The sequence below is a fragment of the Trichoplusia ni genome, chromosome 19, assembly GCF_003590095.1.
Source record: "Trichoplusia ni isolate ovarian cell line Hi5 chromosome 19, tn1, whole genome shotgun sequence".
NCBI lineage: Eukaryota > Metazoa > Arthropoda > Insecta > Lepidoptera > Noctuidae > Trichoplusia > Trichoplusia ni.
The window spans coordinates 7,048,144-7,068,968 of NC_039496.1; the positions used below are offsets into that span (position 1 = coordinate 7,048,144).

General features: G+C 34.2%; 1 protein-coding gene and 1 non-coding gene across 2 annotated transcripts; one reads left to right on the forward strand and one right to left on the reverse strand.

Annotated features, from left to right (window-relative positions):
• Positions 1-1,251: 1,251 nt before the first annotated feature.
• LOC113503475 (clavesin-1-like) lies at positions 1,252-17,141 on the forward strand. The gene is made up of 7 exons (XM_026885474.1): positions 1,252-1,911; positions 12,534-12,705; positions 14,447-14,541; positions 14,956-15,100; positions 15,224-15,417; positions 15,702-15,853; positions 16,421-17,141. Exons 1-7 carry the CDS (start codon positions 1,909-1,911, stop codon positions 16,563-16,565), a joined length of 906 nt encoding a protein of 301 aa, XP_026741275.1. The 5' UTR covers positions 1,252-1,908; the 3' UTR covers positions 16,566-17,141.
• LOC113503632 lies at positions 13,557-13,670 on the reverse strand. Its single transcript, XR_003401468.1, has one exon. It is a non-coding gene; the product is annotated as a U5 spliceosomal RNA (small nuclear RNA).
• Positions 17,142-20,825: the final 3,684 nt, after the last annotated feature.

Below are 20,825 nucleotides of genomic sequence, written 5' to 3' on the forward strand. Positions count from 1 at the left end.
ACGATAAACTTAATATTTTAGTAGGTATAGGTAATATAAGATCTACGACTATGATAATGAAGCCAGAAGTAGATTTTTTTATGTTGTTTCATCTATTATATATCGCTTACTGATTTTGTAAGGCTAGCAAACGCACAAAATATTCCATTATTATATATCTTAGTTTAAAAAAGCATCAACGCCGGAAGAACAATGGTTTCAAATGGATTATATCAGCGTTAAGTCGAAGTGCCAATATTAAAAAGCTAAATATAGGATATATACCGACTCGCTAAGATTTTAAGTAGAGCAGTACCTAATGAAATACGCTACTCTTTATGATTATGGTATTTAATCGTTATATCACGAAGGGTTTCACAAACACACAAGTCACATATACAAAGAACATAATTATGATGAGACGAATCCGTCAAGGACGGTTTTTTTAGCACATATATACATTAACTAAACCACAAATGACCAAGCAATGTAGTCTATGATGGGACAGCCTACCGAAAGCATTAACCGTTTCGACGTTTTTTGGCTATTCCATGTTTTGAAGGTCTATGACAATTAATTATCAGCTGTTGCAAATCTACAATGTACCCACTTAAAATCATCCTGCTCGCGTTAAGTCTATAACTGTTTACTTGTAATTCTCCTTAGCTAAACGTCGTGCATGACGCCTAATTCGATAGCTATAAAATCTATACTAATATATAAAGCTGAAGAGTTTGTTTGTTTGTTTGAACGCGCTAATCTCAGAAACTACTGGTCCAAACTGAAATATTATTTTTGTGTTGAATAGACCATTCATCGAGGAAGGCTTTAGGCTATAAACCATCACGCTGCGACTAATAGGAGCGAAGATATCATGGAAAATGTGAAAAAAACAGGGCGGGTATAAATCATAACGTATATCTTCTAACCACGGGAACGAAGTCGCGGGCAACAGCTAGTGTTGTATAAGATGTTATGTATATAGTATATGATGCTATTGTTGTTGCCCATGGCCCGCCCGCTACAAATCGAGAATAATTCCACGGGAGCTGAAAATCGAGATAATATCTAACACATGCCATGTGCTAATCCTGGTTATAAACTACCTGTGTACCAAGTTTCGTCCAAATGCTTTCAGTAGTGAAAGAGGTACATACATCCAAACATACAAACTTTCGCGTTTATGATATTAGTAGGATTTATTTGTAAAGAAGTCACGCTCTTTTGAACAAATACCATTTACTACAGATATGATAAATTGTTAATAAAACAACTTATAAAACATAACATGCATATATTTGCATTTTGCAGAGCGTATGAGCATTAAGTTGAAGTAGTTTCTGCAATAAAACCTGCATCGTGAAATTCTACGGATGCTTGAACAGGCATTTCAATAAATTACATTTTCAGAAGTCCTCTGGTAGTTCCAATCTTCTCATTATTTTTCAAATCTTGATCGATTTCCTTTAAAGGCTAGAGTCTGATCTTATTTTTTTTTTTCAATTATCCATAAAATCACTATGGAAATCGAATGTAGAAATAGTTTCTCACTCAGCTTTTTTTCAATAAACTCCCATATCCCACTTAATAGACATCTTACCGATGATTTTTAATTATTATCGACTATTTCTTGTCAATAGTCAAAGTACAAACCGTTTCTTGGCTCCAGCAAACACTGCCACTACCACATTTAACCTCATCCCAAGCGGTCTGTACATTCGGCAACCACGCGCCTGGAGTGCGCACGCGCATAAAACCTCTATTAAACATTAACTAACGGCTATTTTTTAAATATCGATTGACATTAATATTTTTTCTTAAGTGTTGTCAGTAAAAAGACATTCGGTCTTTTTTAATTTCAGCCAGCGTCGAATATTGTTTGGAAAGTGATGTGTTTATAGTGACGTTTACTAAACATTGGATGTCAAAATGGTACGTAATTTGTCAGAATTAATTACTCGTAAATAATTTATAATGGACTCGTTAATAACAATATTCGATTACTGTTATTATCGAGGTTTCCAGTAATTGTTGGTAATTGCCGTACATCGTTATTGCACATTTTGGAAGTTAAGAAAGGAGTATTATTTTTAAATAGTTTTTATCACTTATTTCTGTGCATTAAGTATTAAGAAAAGTGATTTCATGATGTTAACTTAATCTTGACAGAAAATAATAAATCTCTACTTAAGTATACAAATTAAATATCCCAAATCTAAGAATTAATTATTCAAAACATTTCACTGTTCATTTCACATTTCAATGATAACAATCATTCTTTTGTCTTCTAGACAATAACAGTATTATTTATTTGACGTAAGTGCTGCAATATCTATTGGTAAATTACAAACACTATCAATAAATGAATAAATAGGTTAAATATACATGTAACTAATTAAGATTAAAAACGATATTGCCCAATTAGTTAATTTAATCCGATAACAGTGGACATTTAAGGGCTCTTTATAAATTGCCATAACCTACATAAGTTTTAGTGTAGGTACTAGGAACGTAGATTTGAAAGGAGATTGTTTAGTAGCGTAAAGGGCTAACTGGTCTAGGTCCCGTTTGAACTAGAAAATAATGGCTCTTAAATTTCTTCGCGCCGCGCCGTTATTCCTTGCTGACTGGTTTCTGTTTACAAAGAAACTGCTTTCATGTACAACTAACTAACTTTGAAAAAAATAATGATTAATGAGTTAATTTTCTAACAATTATCTATTCATAATCTTTATCATAGAAAACCTTGGTAGAGGAGGGGCTAACGATTTAACAAAGCTTCGTTGAACTAGTATTGTTAACAGACGCTGAGGTACAAAGTCAAGATGAAAAACGTCTAAAATAGGCTAATTGCCAGTCGGAGTCGCGCATGTTGAGTTTCTTCCTAATTTTCACATTATATTCTGCTTTAGTAGACACTTCTTCTTATGGCGGCAACACAAATAAACTATCTATCAAAACTTCAGCTGTCTTCCTATCACGTTTCATGGTAGCCTGGTGACGGATGGCGAAGTTTTAGTTATATGTTCCCAGTTTACCTTAAGGCTTTGAACACAAAAAATCTTCTCTATACATCTCAATAATGAATCAAAAATGGCAAGTTCTATCCAATACAAGTATCCAACGATATGACAAAGGATAAAAATACTGCACTTAAGAAATTTTAAGTAACGTTTCAAAATTAACTGCATTATTTCAAATACTATAACTTATATAAACGATTGACATCTTATCTTCGCAATGTTTCCTCTGTGTAACACAATGTAGATAGCGCATTAATGTAATAATTGTATTATGTACATAATTAACGTGCATTAAAATACAAGAACCGCCCATTAAATGCTAATAAAAGAATATAGAGTATTTTTTTTTTGTTTATTTAATGAAAACGACTGCTGCAATAAAGATTTTGTGGCTGGGACTTCACGATGATTCACGTTAAAGGGCCGAAGACAACCAGACTCGGATTTGTCTTTCAAACAAGCACTCGTCAGACTTGGCGTCGGCTGGTAACTCATAGGTACCACCTCGGCCTTTCGCTGGAGACTTGTAAAATCTCGCCAATAATTCTATTAATATTGTTGCGGGTTCCAAGACAGCTGTTTTCCCTGGAACCTACTGAGCTGTATTTCGATGGTTTTCTCCAGGTATCCTATGCCTATCTACAGAGGAAAAGCTATAAGCAAGCAGTTATAGACCGGTACAACGATAAAAAATACTACTAACTAATTATTACTGATGCACCGCCGAATTTATGCCGCTATAATTCATGAACCGTGATATCTAGACATTCTAGACGGTTGAAATTTGCACAGAGATCTGTTGCCGCTATAACAACAAATACTTAAAATAATGATCGAGAATAAGCTTTGCTTACGATAATTTGTGGATGTAACTTCAAATGTTTCGGTCACCCAACCGATTTCCTTTTGTTTATTTGTCGTTTCGGTTGGATTTTTGCAACTCAACTCAATTTTGAGACACTTCTCAATAAGCTAGCAGGCTGATATTTTTCAGCCTGCTAGCTAACTTCTAACTTGTCCATGATAAGTAACAGTCATGATTACTCATGATATATAACCTATAACTCAAAATGGGTTCTAACTCAATCTAATGTATGGAAAATCCGACAGTATCTGTTGATCCCACTCCGTATAAGTTTGTGGAAACTGGGTTATGTACTCGGGTGTTCACTTGTTAATCTCCGACCGAGATTAACTTGTTACCGCTTTGTCCTATGTCTAGTTAAAGGTTAAGATCCTGTTTAGTTAAACACACTTGTACTAGGACGACATACGGCAAGACTGTTGACTAAATAGAGATGGTGTTCTACATTGTTCATAAAGTTGTCTTGCTCCTACATAGCAACCATCTTCCTCAGCTAATTGTTAATTGTACTAACGACATACCGTTTGTAATTAGTATATGAGTGTTTACTCCAAGTGCAACTTAAATTTAAATTTACGCTGCAAGTGCTGCAACTAAAACAGATTGGTGGCGGCTGATTAATTTATAAACCTCTTAAAGTTATCTCTCATTGAGTACATGTCTGTCAAAAGGTGTTTTGCTCATATAATACTTCGATAAACAATATGAACTATTTTTTTGAGTTATTTAGTTATTATAGTATCGGTATTATTATTTGTATATATAATATAATTTATATTAATCGATTTAGTTAGTTATTTTTTCCTAACTACGCTGCTCCCTTTAATTATAGCATGATAGCATACGCCCTATATTCTTTCTCAATAATTGAGCTACCTAAGAGTGAATTTTTTTTTCAAATCGGACCACTCCTTCCTGAGAGTAGCGCGTCCAAACAAAACGGCTAACTGTTCAGATTTATAACATTAGTACTTAATGATCGGTATGCATGTGCATACGTTTACCGCTGGCTAAGGGCCAGACAACTAATAATTATCGAGCGCATTCTTCATCAAAGTACGCTACTTATTTCCAGTAATGCCCTGATAGAAAATTAATCAAAGACGATTCCTATATATCTACTATTTTCAAATGAACATTTTTAATAGATGATATTATATCAATAACGAAATATTGATATAATGAATTACAAACATCAAGATATTTGACTTAAGATTAGAATTGGATGATAATTTGGTATTTATAGGTTGTAATTACGAACTTTGTCTAATTATAGAGTTTTGAAACCAACTAATTCAGAAGGATGAGTAGCACCCTTCTTATAAGGATCATTAATCATGAATTTAATTATATTTTAACTCACTTTGACAGTATATGTTGGTAAATGTGTTAGAATTAACAGCGTCCAAGGCCTGTCTAATATTGATCTAATGTTAAGTTTTATTTACGGGACTTTACCTACTTGAAATACCCTTGATTTATGTTTTACTAGTTGTTGCTCGTGGTTTCGCCTGCCTATTTATCGGTTATATCCGCAAAAACATTACCTTCCTTTAACGTAGTTAGATTAAAGTGGCCTATTTGATAATGCAATGCGACAGCTATTTTCATAAGTTCCAAATCCTATTGAAATCGGTCCATCCGTTTAAGCGCTAATAAACATACACATCTACACGCAAACACTGGTAATCTGATATCAAACCGAATGATTTCCATTCTGGTTGATTTTCCAAATATATTTAACAAAATGTGTTTCTATAACTGACGTTATAGGGTGTAACCTCAGGAACTACTGAAACGATTTTCTAATTTTTTTACTAATAAAAAGCAATATATTTACCCGAGAAATATCGCTCAATGAAGTAGTCACGAATCAGCAAGTATATAAAAAAAATGAAATATAAAACACTTTAAAGTTGTACACAAAAGATTTCACCGAGCAAAAAGCCTTTTATTAAAACCGTGGTTTTTGTGCCGTAAACAAAAACAGATTTTGTCTAATAATTCAGTGTTGATAGTTATTTAATCATTTTTTGGCGTAAGTAACTGAACTACGTGATGCACGAGTGAACAGTTTTATGTACTTTTCTCCTTCGAAATCGACCTGTTTACCTAACATAATCCAAATGTTGTTTTATTACGATACGGTTACAATTTAAGAGCCTATAAACTATAAAGAGAATGGTACGAATAGTCATTTAATTCGTTATAACTGTTCTTGTGCACAATAAGGGCTTACTGTTGTTTGTTTGAACACGCTTATCTCAGAAACTACTGGACCGATTTGTAATTGAATTTTCTGTTAAATGATAGCCCATTTATTGAGGAAGGCTAAAGTATATACGTTATGATTTATAGGAGTAAAGCAGTAAATAAATAAGTTAAAAGAACGGGGAAAAAGGTCTACAATTAATGACCCAATTTAAAAAAAAAATCTCACTTATTAAATATCTTTATAACCTTGCGGACGAAGTAGCGCGCGAAGTAGTATACAATATCGAGTAATGTTATGACAGAATTTCGGACAAGGGCTGTATCTAATCTAGCATATATATTTAGTATAATATTACCACAAATACAATGTTAATTGATATTCAAATGTTCCATCAATTAAGCCATATGGCCTGCATCGCAGTAAATGGTAATTGTTATCCATTACCGCTGGCCATCCACACAACGGCACTAATTCAGGATTAGAGAGCATGGCTGTATGCTGACTGAATGCTAATGGGTCTTGATTACTTAGCGCAGGATATCACTAATTTATGACGTAACTGGTGTTACACGATTGATTTAATGGAAAAATAAGTGTTTATACGTTCTCGGAGAAAATTATTTTTATAGGATGATAAAAACCGGTCATGAGCGAGTCGTATTCGCGATTATCACGATTCCATATCAAGAGGGTAAAGAAAAACGAATTTGCAACAAAATTGGTCACCCTTCAAATTTACGATCGTTCGAACTGTTGTTTAACCTCGACTGATAGCAGCAACAGAAATAAATGCATCGTCTGTGCATGTTTCAACTATAAATCTATCACGGTTCATGAGATACAGCTTGGTGATAGACAGACGGACAGGCGAAAAGGCATCGGAGCCTTAGTAATAAGGGTTAAGGATGAAGGGTTCAGTTATCACGCTTTGTGTACGGCACCTTAAAAATATGCAGTTATAATAATTTTATTCGTTATACAGTGTATGTAACACTGCAATGTACATAGTGTTCAAAACATTCCTTTACCAAACAAACTGATCCTTGTTAAACTCTATGGCTTTATGCAACCCTGGTATTTTCAATTAAATTCGAGCAACACTGTTGCGGTCAAGGAATAATTAATTCGTCATCCGTGATAGAACGTGCTCGCCTGCTGTGAATCATGCAAGACAATCAACAGACATGTTTGTTTGTATGATTTATTTACTTCCAACGGTTGCGTGATCATATAGGTCTGATGTAAATAAGCAACGAATAGTGCACTGGCATCTGATTAGATCAACTCAATATAAATTAGCACTTCTACGATATATCTTATATTTTACACGAAAAATTATGCATTAAAAATTTTGAAAGTAAAAGAATCGCAACAACATATTGGTGAAGGTTTGTACTTTTATTTATATTCATATTCATCATTTATACTGGGTAACCAGTAGTTTGTTTCCTTGATTCACTAGTCATACGTTTTTTTTTTAAACTACATTCCCCCTATTAAGAAGGTACTTTTTGGGAAACCCGCATACGACAAAAAACCTCTTCAAATAGGGCAATAAAGACTACTGTTATATTTACCTTGATGTATTTAATTTAATTAAAATTATTTAAAGTAACGTAGCAGAACGTAATATATTTGCAGATAAACTCAAAACGTCGGATTATCATAAAATTAATATTTTTAACATTATTTTGTTCCCTTTATTGGTTTATATATGGAATAATTTTGCAAAAAAAACCTACAGTCGTAAATGTTTGTTGTGATAAATGTGCATTTAAAGCTTTGTCTTATTTTTGTTCTAAACATTTTTATTTCATCTGAGTTATGGTTTCATGGTGCGGATTTTGTGTCGTAATTATAATAGAAAAATAATTTTGGACCATATTTTTGCATTTAATATGATAAACGGCTTTTTCATCTTCGTATATTCAGTGCAAAATTTATAAAGTGTGACCAACTCTTTGGCATGTTCTAGATAGTCAAATTCCGGTCTTTAATTAGAGTGCAAATATTTTGCCTGTAAATAACAACAAAATTAAAATATTTAAAATTTTAGTTCAGTAGTTACGGGTTTATGGTTTTGTTGAAGAAGATATAAAAACGAATGTTTCTTATCATCGTTATTGTACATTCTTCTTTTGGCATCTAATTATCTCCGGGTATAAAATGAAATTAGTCATTACAATTTTCAGATCAGTCTCTGTCCCAAGTGGTATTCTGAAACAGGACTAATGTCTGATATAGCAATGAAAATGGTATGGCGTCACATTCAAATAAAAGCAGGTCACAGTTATATTTTAAAGTGCGTAAAAAACGTTGTTATATTGTTATAGATGCGAAAGAGTTCGATCAGAGTGGAGCATCTACAAGTGCAATAATAATACTTGAGGAGGTGGCGGTGAGGCCTCAGTACTAAATAGTAGTATCTATCACCTTACCGCAGTTCACTGCACGGATACCCGAATGGAATAAACCACCACAGCAAACCCACTGTGCGCGCAACGTCGTGAGTTCGATCCCCGCGTAGAACAGTCATTTGTGTGAATCTTTAGTGCGTATAACTTGAATGTTCGTGAATCACCTCACGACGCAAGGATTAAATTCCTTCGCTCATTTTTCGAAAGTCGTTCTGTCAAAAGAAACCTTAACAATACCAATTTAAAAGTACTACTGTTAAGGTGATTCAAAAGTCATTATACCTTATTATAATATTTAATTCTTAGAAGGCAGTATAACTGGTGACTTTGACAATTAGAGCCCGTTACTCTAAAGTTCGTTGCGTGAGAGTTAACCACAGGCTGTTCAAAATATGTTAAGTACAATAATAACTGTTTTGGTCATGGTACAGCGTGTTTACGATTGATGTCACGCGCTTAGCACGATTTCTTCATATCCGATATTTTTCTTAGGAAATGAATGTTGATGTACTTGGCTACGTATGGTACGAAGATGCGTTTAATACCGATTACAATGAATGTAAGCGTTGTTTTCGAAGTTTGGCATAGATCTGAGTTTTATTGTTTGGTATAATTTAGTAAGGGATTCATTTTTTGCATTTTGTGCCTTTGTGGAATGCAAAATTTGGACGCTGTCCGACACCAGATTTTATTATTTTATGATCATTTTATCAGTTATTTCAGGTGTCTGCAGTTTCAGTTACTTATAGAACTATTAGTAAATTTGAAATAATTTAGCTATTAATACTCAAGTTAATGAAAAGTTTTCTACCACCTTTCTAATAACTGAAGAATTAAATTCGAAAGAAGTCCTAGTGCGCTCATTGGTAAGACGAGAAATAACACTTTTCTGCCAATAAGTATTAGGTACCTATGAAAATGTAACGTTATTCAAAACGTTTATTATCCACTTCATTGCACAGTGTTTTAGCATTGATGTGTGAAATGCTATCGGCCCACACTAGACGAAAACCCAACAGTGTTAGGTTGAACGAACCGTGATATTGACATTTTAATATTCACTCATTTCTTTTTTGTTTATTCTTATATTTTTTTATAAACGTAATAGGTATACCAAATATTTTAAGGAACATAAGCTCATCCCTACTAATATTATAAAGGTGAATGTAAATAATTATAAAGGTGTTTGTTTGTTACGCTTTCACACGTTAAATACTTAACCGATCGCCATGTAACTTTGCGTTCAGGTTCTTGGGGGGATTAGAAGTAACATAGGGTTTGTCTTATTCAACTTAAAAAAAAACAACATTTGCTTTGGATACGAGCTGTGGATAGATCTGTGGGTGACCGCTAGCTTAAAATAAGCCATAAAATAAAACAAAATCCCTCAGCAATCACTCACTCGACAATAAAGAAAAAACGAAAGCATTTCGATTGAGTCGGCTATTGAATATTGTTACCGGAATAGTAATTCTGGTTTTCAAAACACTTGTCGAGTATTATGTACCTAGATATACTAACTGAAGCTTAATATGTAATTTAAATGGCAATATTACACCTAATTACAGATGCTTTCTCCAACACTAGAGAGGTGTCAACTTTCTCTGTTAGGTAAATTCTAACACAACATCATAATGTGCCTAGGAGTATCCTCATTAAATGTGAGCTGATCAATAGATTGTGGTCAAAACAGTTTTTATACTGCTGTCCAAAAACACATATTTGTCGAGAATTATAGTAATTCACCGAATAACAGTGTTCAGTATTCATTAATTAGTGGCAATATAACAATCGTGACTGTTGCACTACACTTAAAGATGTTCCTGTTTCAAGAACGACCCTCTCACTTATGTGTAAAATCTTTGTATCGCCAGGAGTGGTATCTTTGTATTCGAATCACAAGTACAAAGGCACCCAGACTCAGAACAAGCGTTCGTGGATCACACAAATGCGGCTAAGTGGTGGATATCCGTGGACCATGCGGTCAAAAATCGTTTAAACAATAATTAATGTGTAAAATAATCAATATAATCTGCAAAAATAAAGCTTCGTACATACCTACAATTAAATACATCTGATCACACTTGTCAGAATTATTGACTATCTACAAGTTTAAAATTAGTTATGATTAACAAGCATAGGCTGATCGTTAAGTTCAAAGTAATTGAATTTAAAGTAAATTAACTATTACCAACAAACTTCATAATAATTCTAGTTACATATTCGTCTGGCTTGATCTGGCTCTACTGAGTTACGGACTGCTCGCCTTGACACCACGCTCTGCTTAACTAAGCAGGCCCTCCACAAGGCCAGTGCCCCTGTTTAGGTCTCCTAATTTACACATACTTTATAGAATCAAAGTAGGTTATAATTGATACTTTAACTGTGAGATAATTGCGGCACAAGTTCTTCGAGAAAAATATTCAACATTGCAAAAAATTAATGTCGAAACATCAAGTCGAATTGAAAATAAGAAAAAAAAGCTAGCTGTAGTTTAATTTAAATGATCGTGTAAACCCTACATATTACAATAATCAATCGCGACAAAACAGCTATATCTATCTTCGTAAAATTACCATATACCGTTCTGTTGATACCATCCTTGCTTGCACTCCGAAAAAAACAAAGTAAGTGACAAAAAATATCGCAACAAAGAAACAAAGCCTAAGCTGAGACAATCTTACGATACCTCCTTGTTAAATTTAAGGTAATCGCGATATTGCACGGTGCACGCTTATCCTAATCGCGTTGCGGTTACACGGTAGCCGCCGACGCTAACCACGTAAACTGAACCTCTTTCATAGAAGTTTATGTTGTAGAATATAACCTAAATAAGAAAATTCTTACTGTTTTAAAACAAACTCGAATCTGAACATCTTATAACAACGACATGCTAATAATCCAAGGCAAGAAGTAAAAACCATAAACCATGTTGTTCTGCAAGTGCATATTAAAACCACGCAGACAGAATCGTAAGTATCGGCTAGTGTTAAATATAGATAGTCTTCTTTGCCTGGATCTGAACAGCGAAAATCTATTACATGTATCTACCCGAGGAGCGGAATTCGGTGATATGATGACCCTCAATCATTTTAGCGCCTACCCCAATGGCCTACCCTCAGCTATATCAATAGTTTTTAAACTTGTCTTATACGGTTATTGTCATTACGTAATGATAACGTATTCATCTCGAGAAATGATTTGTATCTTTGCAGCAAATTATGGGAAGTATTTCGGACTTTCTCGAAATCTCATAAACACGAGACACGCAAATTTATTTTCTTAATTCTCACCATAAATTTTAATAGGGACCATTAGTTTCATATCGATAGACGCGACAACGCGAGTCGCGACGTATTGATTAATACGTCGATCGATAAATAAATCAAATGGAACACAAAATAACAATTAATCGCACCTTTTATTGCGTGTCAACTGACAGTTATTCACGCAGTGTGTCTAACTGTAATTTTATAGTGTTTTTTAAACACTTTTTAACTGCGTATGAATGTGAGACCGTATGCGACATACAGACTGAATCTTGACACGTAAGCAAGTATTATAAATAGTGCAATGTTATATTATTAAAATACTACTTAATAATCTAAAGCTGAAGAGTTTCAGTAACAACTGGTCCTATTTCAAAATCTCTTAGAATTATATGTAGCTCATTTATGTAGAAGGCTAGGCTAGGTATTTATCATGAAAATATCATCAATGGGATGAGAGGCAGCAACGGAAAATATTTCAAAGGCTTATAATCTACTAGCTGTTGTCCGCGACTTCGTCCGCGTGGTTAGAAGAAATTGCGACTATAACTTGAGATTTAAACTATCCTATCTCTCAAGTTGCATCGAACTGCACATGGTGTGCGAATTTTATTTTCGGTAAGTGGTTTAGGAGTCCATTGAGGACAAACATTGTGACACGAGATTTATATACATATATTAAGATTTTACGCGAACAAAGTTGCATTCAACAACCAGTGTTTAATAGATTGGAAAAACCGAAAATCAACTAATTTTCTCTTCAAGGGCTTGAAGCGGATTGTCGGCACAGAAGTATGGACGTTTCAAGAAATAGCATTCAAAGCAGAGATGAATCGGCACGAGGATGCCGAAGCGGAGGAGGAGGCATTTATACTATGCGGAGAGGACCCCGCCACCACAGCCAGGAACATACTGGAACTAAGGAATATGATATATGGTGGGCTATTTTTTAAATAAATTACTTGGTAGGTATGACTGTAAAACTTCTATTTAAGAATTGTCACTATTATCTATTAAGGCAATATTTTCATATTCACATAAAACTTGCCCATGCATCTTCTTATTTTCTCAGTATCATCATAAGTAGAAATGGTGGAGAATGCCTCAATCATTGGACGTATTGTCGTTAGATACAATAAAATTTATTAAGTTTGTGTTTAGAATAAACCGTTTTTATGAATACATGTTTACTATAATTATATATGTGTATTTTAACTTGCTGTGTTATTAAAATACTGTCAATTGTTTGCCCAACACTATTTCCACAAATCGGATTTTACGACACCCATTGGGTATTTAGATCACGATAATGATACCGGCATTATTATCCAGATTTAATGAGATTTTCACATTTACCAATACGTTATGTAACCGACTGGTTAGTAGGTAAGCGATAAAACTGTGTTTACGGAAAACAGAGCTCGTAAAAGGTGACATGTACTAGGGTAGCATAAACAATTGCAGTTATTGATTGACTACTGACTATTAGGCAATGTAATTATGTCTTGATAATAGCAAAAGTACTAATTATTGTCAACATATTGTTTCTTATTGATGAATGTACGGCATTGGTAGGGTTCTCAGAATTGTACAAACTGTATGAAAGACAGTCATGTTCGACAGGCCTGGTGGCGATGGTGCATAGTTACAAACTGCCGCGACAAATTTTATATACAAACTATTCACATTTATGAATACTTTATGTTCGATCACTGCGCTATTGTGTCTAGTATACTATAACAATAGCTAAGCAAGCCAAGCAAACACGATTAGAGTATATATTTACAAACTCTGCAGAGCAGAGTATCAAAAATACGAGTAGATTCATTTGAGTGTCCCCCTCCACGGAAATCTTTAGTAAAAGGCGAAAGATTTATGCGTTTTGAAGGGAGATCAGAGTTAGCATTAAACGGGCCGTCCTCAGGTATATATGCGAGTCTGTGTAACGAAACCATAGCGCGATTCAGAAAACGGCTCTCAATGCATAGCGCCATCTATCGAGACTTTAAGTAGTTATAATCCCAATTGTTTTCAATTTGATGACCCTTTTTTTAAGATATTAGGTACACTAATGTACTAAAATATACTATAAAAATATTTGCATAGCATTCGGTATTGATAAATTTAACATGCCTCACTTTATTTTGTTTATTAGACACACCTAACGCCTTACGAGACAGTGATATCACACGCGAGTGTTATTGCCTTAGTTATTTCTAAAGCTGCAACAGGCAATCTGGTATCAATGACAATTTAATGAACAAGGAAGTAACTTCTAATGTATTATTCAGAACCTACCTATTTAAAATTATTTACATCATTCAAGTTAGATAAATTAAAACGCCATTAGACAGAAGAGCTGCTAAACCAAGGACTTACTCATGGTGATTTTTGTCTATAATTGTTTTTGTTATTTTTCTTTGTTTTTCCTAAAGAATTATATGTGCGTTAATAATATAGTTTTAATACAAAAATAATACAACAGACTGCATTAAGAACTACTGAGCCAAACTTGATGAAATTGTTATGGAAATTTAGAAGAAAAAAACGTATTATGCAGTCAAAAGTTAAAAAAAAAACATAAAAAATACAGATAAACTTAGAACCTCCTTCACGTCGAAGTCACTTGTAAAAAGGTTTCATTATAATAATGATTTTGTTTTATTTTCGCATTGCAGAAAGAGGCGAGTGCCACCCTCACCGGGTGGACGACGCCTATTTGTTGCGATTCTTGCGAGCTCGCCGCTCCGTGCCCGCGAGAGCACATCGCCTAGTAAGCACAATACCACCTCATTATCATGATGCTCTGGTACTCCGACACGCACCTTAATAGTACTTTGTTTACAATGTTTACGTAATCAATTAATCACCAATGACGGTTTTATCGCCTTTATTTTGATTAGAAAGCGAAAATAATGATCAATCAATTAGGTCATAAGGAACTTGATAAAATTAAACAAGGTACTGCTCGATTTATATTAGTTATCTATAGATGTTACCAGTGCCCGTCAAAGGAGGGAAACAGCCAATACGCTATGACCAAAATTATTTACATTTAAATATATAATTGATGCTTAATGATTGTAATTCTCATTCAGATTAAATATTGTAAATTCTGAAAGACAATTTGTTTCTTACTTTCCACTACTATAAATGAAAGTATATTTGTCTTTCGTCTTCGTTCCAGCTAGTACGGTACTGTAACTTCCGGGATCAGAACCCGCACCTGTGGCGAGATATCGATTGGTTCGGCCTCACTAAGCTGGGACACGTCTTTGAGGGAGTGTTGTTCGACCGGCCTGATGTTGGCAGGCTCATCATTGGGAGACTTGGTAAGTTATGGTACAGGAAGTAAGATGGAAAGGAACAATACTGTCTTATTCAACTAAAGAGGAATCATAATTGATGACCATTGAAAAAGCATTTAATATTGTGTAACTAATTATACCATGCAGGTCTATGGGATCCAGATGAATATTCAGTGGATGACCTGATCCGCGGCTGCTTGCTTTTGCTAGAGATAGGTATCATGCAGCCCAAGCTGCAGATCTTAGGAGGCACGGCTTTGCTGGACTGCCAGGGTCTCACCATGAAGCATATGAGGCAGTTCTCGCCTTCTATTGCCGTCCAAGCAATGAATGTTATGGGGGTAAGTTGCTCAGTGTTTTTGAACAGGCGTATGAATCGAACGTAATATCAAAAAATATACTAATGCTGTAAATGAACTATGAATTTTCGATTTACTTTACGTTAATTTGAGACGTAAATAATATTTTTTAGTTTTTAAAGAAACTATCACAATGTCGTCCATGAAAATATTAAAAAATTCCAACGTTTTCATTCACGACACATGTAACCGACACAAGTCAAAAAATCATTTTCTTAGAATTGGTACACTGTACCGGTCATATTAATACAACTTGTGTTTTTCAGTTTGCCTTTCCTACGCACCAGCGCGGTGTCCACGTGATCAACTGCTCGCGGGTTTTCGAGACGCTGTTCCACTTCTTCAAGCGTCTGGCGCCCGTGGACGACCTTTGGAAGCGGGTGCACTTCCACGGAAATGATCTCAATTCATTACATAAGTAATATTAGTTACACAAATAAATATATATTTATCTTTATCTTTAATAAATCACTTCATGGTTAGAAACTAAGGAAACCCTAACAAACAAATTTTCCCAAAATAGTTTAATTACATTGTAAGATCTTTTATATTTTTCAAACTTCATATTCCGCAAATCAAATATTACGTTTTGCCCTAGATTTTTCTAGGTATAACCAGGATTGCGTTCTAATTGAACTGTGTCCACATTTGATATTCAGGATATGAGATTCCATAAAAAAGCAAAATCGATTTTCACTTTGGATGGCGTATTCGACGATGCATTACGCTCTTGAATTTATCAGCGAATTGATTGTATCGGCGTGCATGGAATAATAACGAACAAACACGACTTTTGAATAAGCCTCTTTTAATAATTTACTTCAAACTTTTTATCATATTTTTTTGTTTGATTGAAAAAATAAAATAATTTACGCATTTTGCTTTATACTTTGCCCGTAAAGCAATGCTCTTTCAAATTCTATTCAACTAAGAGATAAAATAAAAATAAATGCTTTACTATCCTATAAAACAGTGTTTGTTTCAGACATATAGATCCAGAGTGCCTGCCAAAGAGGTACGGAGGGCAGCGCGATCCAGTCTCCTTAGAACAATGGCTGACCAAGATCAACCAGTACAAAAATAAAGATTTTGACGATGAAATGAGAAACTTAGGATATTCTGTAGATTAAATAAGTATTCTGTGTTCCTTATTTAAAGCTGTCACCTAGCTACGTCTAAAGAAAATCATAGGAGATATATGAAATCTTTGGCAATTATTTTGTATAGCGGCATTTGTTTTTCCTCTTAAGGTTAAGTTAAATAAGTAGGTGTTATTAATGTTGAATAATATGTGGTCACAATTAATAATGTGTATCAAAGGAACACAGAAGACGGGCAGCAGCGTCTCTGAACCGTTTGACATCTTACTGCGATCGCCAACCCGCCTGCCAAGCGTGGCGATTATGGCAATTTCTCCCAAATGTTTGGGAGAGGCCCTTGCCCAGCAGTGGGATCAGTGGCAGCCCTACGGGCGACTAAAAAAAAAATGTGGTCATAACATGAATTTTATGTGATATTTAAGTATATTGTGAAAGATGACAATTAATTTACCTAAGCAAGGACTGTCCAAGGATAATGTTTATTATAAGTTGATACTCAAAAATGAAACTAAGTCCAATTTATTTTTAACCTATTACTTATTACATGGGACCAAGAAAAATATGCGACATTTATGTAAACTGACCTAGAATTTTAGTTATATTTATTCTTATACTCATCGATTTACCATTATTTTTATACTTTTTGTTTAAGAAATTAATAAATAAATAAAATGTAATTTGTGACGTGTTCTTAACGTGGGTTGTTTTGTTCTCCTTTCCTTTTAAGTTGCCGGAATTCAGATAAGCCTACACAAATAATACATATAAATAAATGGAAGGATTAATGAGAATAATACAAAACAAAAAACTAACGTAACTTGCCTGTATACCAACATAATATTACCATTTTCCGTAACATAAATTAATTCAAATATGTACAAATTGAAAGACAAAAGCTATCTACTTATAGCTTCGCTTTATCTCCTTGTCAAGATCAAGGTCATTGGAACTAGTTTCCGCCTCAGAGCAGCAAGCAGGTTTCGATACTTTCACCTTTTTAGATTAAGTGATTGATTTAAATAGGTTTGTACACCGGTTGAGTGTCATCGCTCGGTTGAATGGAAATAACCCTAAAGGCGCAGCTCAAAAGTGTAAGCTTTTTCTGTGGGTGTCTGCTAATTCATTTAAGAAGCGTTTTAGATACGTCTATTTGCAAATCTATGCTCATAATTTGAGGACTTACAGTAGACTTTGACTGCTTTAATGGAGTATATATATGTATTGAATACAAGAAGAAAAGTAGTCTGGGACGTCCCATTAGCCAGCTGGGTTCACATCTATGGGTAAGTCTTGATTCTGAATAAGTCATAAGTGTCTAGGGTGGGATCTTGTTTTGGGAACTTTCTAGATTTGACGGCTTTAAAAAAGCTTAATACACAGCCTGAAACTTATTAGAAGAGTAATTTACACCGCAGTGGGAGGTAAAAAAAGTGTCAAAAATACAAAAGTAATTTATTGCTAATTAGTTTACAATTATAGTCATTGACCAATTCTTATTGATCGATTAGGTGCTGTAATGTAGAGAGGCAATAAATACTAGGTCGGCAGACTCGCAAGGCAAGAACAAGTGCCGGAAGAGTATCAGGCTGCGATGAAATTACATCATTACATGTATAGATTGAATCTTACAAGGAAGTAATTTTCTATGATATCAATGTACTAAATGTGTTAAGTCTCCTGAATTATTATGATCATAGCTGTGCGGTTATGATCTCCTGGTACTTACAATATGGAGTAAGCAAGGGGAGAAACCGACGCTCAAAGCTTTTTTAATATTTTTTTTATCAACGAAATAATAAATCCTTTTTTATAAGTACCGCTAACAGAATTTCTTTCTTAAATATTTTGGCGACACATTTCTGTGGTTAACACTGACCGAAGATCAACATCGACTTTTTTGCGCACACCGTTTATAAGTAAAAAGCTTTCGCGAGTAACTGGTTCCATTTACTGATGCAACTTGATAGTGGGTGCGGGGTTCTTAAACGTGCGGTTTCACTACGAGTCAAATTAAAAAAACTTAGTTCTACTTCAGTAGGTCTTCATATCGTAACGTAAGGTCTTTGTAGTTTGTAATGTGTCTCTATTCCGATATGAGTCCAATTTTAGTCTACATTTGGGTAGTAAAATCACGCGTCGCAGGCGCAGCTAATGATTGTTTGAGATGATTACGGAATACGGTGCCATAACACACTCGACCACGTTCAACAACGGACGTGCTATGTAGAACTTTTTTATTTCCGTTTCTTAATTTTTAATTTTCATTCTTTTTTTAAAGTTGCTTTGTGATGTGGTGTTTATTTTTGGATTGACTTATTATTTGAGGTAAGATGTTTTGAATATTGTTTTAATTTTTTTTTTGTTCTGCCTTTCTAATACTTCTAATAAATCTACAATAATTAAAAACTGTATCAGTTTCTGCGTCCTCGTTATTAAGAAAAGAGTTATCAAATGTGTATGTGTGCCCCTTTGGTTTCAAATCATAATCAGAATCACAAAACAGTGAACAAAATAAAGAAATATACAGAGACGCATCAAGGCATGAACTCTGTTGTAAATCCGTTATATAAACTAATTATGTCTACAAATAACTGTTTTATAATTAAATATGCATTTTTCAAACACAATCCATACCACTTATGTACATTTTCGACGACCGACGTGCGAGTTTCATTGTTTATTTGCAACTATCATAACTTTCAACAGTAAGATTCAGCAAATATGAAGACGAGTTCTGACACCTCTTTCTTTTTGTTTAGTTTGTACAAGTCGATTAAAATCACTAACGCATACATGTACATTGCATACCCAAAAAAAACTTATGGAAAAATGTTCAGTAGAAAGAAAATTATGATTTAAATAACTGTTAATTGTATTCATCTGTATCAGGGTATTAAAGTCAAGCTTCGTACTAAATTTTATCAAAATCAGTTGAGTGCTTCGGTCGTGAAAGCGTAACAAAATGAGTCTCTGTCGCGTTATTTGGAGTCAAATGGCACTAAGTAGGTAAATAGCTTTTTAGCGATATTCCTTTGTTTTATTTCTAAACTGGTTTAAAAAATGTGACACAGTTTTACTTATTTTATATTGCATAGTATATATTAACAGGGAAAAGGCTAGGCAGATGATGACAGCGTTTGACAATTTCAATTTTCCACAAAACCACATTCGATTCTTTTAGAATCCTTAAAATGAGAATAGGTCGTAGTTATTCATGTATGTTTTACTATCTAATTCTCACTTGGTAAAAGCCGTTAAAGAAAACTTTGAACCGAAAAAAGCACACCTAAGATATGTGTTTAATTGTTTAATTCCAAACTTCAAATTGTCAATATCTGTGTCAGTATTGAGTTTACTTGTAAACATTCCATCTATGATCTATGCACTGTATAAAATGTGACTGGCGGGAACTAGCCTTGGCATGCAGCCATGAGGCAGGGCTATGAACTGCAATGCCCTTTGTAAAATCCTCCATTTTAATACAAAAGAACGTATTACTATAACAATTTATAATTTATACCTATTTTGAACACATAAAGCAATTTTAACTCGCAACGCAACATAGTAAAGCACGTAATTAAAGGTTTAAATTACGTAAACAAAATACAAAATTACAAATTATAAACTGCGTCAATGTTTATAAGCGTGACACGCACTATCCTCTCGTAATTACAGTAATTAGGAGGTACCTATTAAAAATTGTTGTTGTACGCATGGCTTCCGAGAAAGTCACTTGGATAAAAAAAATGTTACAAAACACTTTTGGTATGTTGTGGTCCGGTAAATGCGTGATGAATGCTGTGCCACGCACCGACCAAACGTATTAACGTTAACTGCATTTAACGTAAGCTTACCACCGAGAGAATCGAGTACTGTTTAAATCGATTTGAGATCGAGTCTACTCTCTAAACTGAGATTAAAGCTATTTCTTGCAATAATTATCACGAGTTAGGACTACAATTGTTCAAAAGCCTGCCATGCTGAGAACACTCGGTCGTTCGTTCCTCTACCTTGTTTCAAACCAGACAGAATCGAAAATCAGTCAGTAACAGTCTACCTCTGCTTGCTTAAATCTCCGAGCAAGAGAATCATCCATAAGCAAAAATATGTCATAATATATGTATATATAAGTCAATTTTTTTTCCGTTTCTCTGTTTTTTCATATTCGCAATATACATATTAGTTGATGGCAACAATAAACCCACTTACTTAAACACATGTCAGAGTCGACCTTGAGTAAAAAAAAAAATACCTTGGCGCTGCCTTGAAGGCGCCAAAATAAAGCTAGCT

Coding starts and splice junctions, on each gene's coding strand:
- LOC113503475 (XM_026885474.1), top strand. Junction 12,706..14,446: donor ACTAAGGAATATGATATATG/GTGGGCTATTTT, acceptor TTCGCATTGCAG/AAAGAGGCGAGTGCCACCCT. Junction 15,101..15,223: donor GCTCATCATTGGGAGACTTG/GTAAGTTATGGT, acceptor TATACCATGCAG/GTCTATGGGATCCAGATGAA.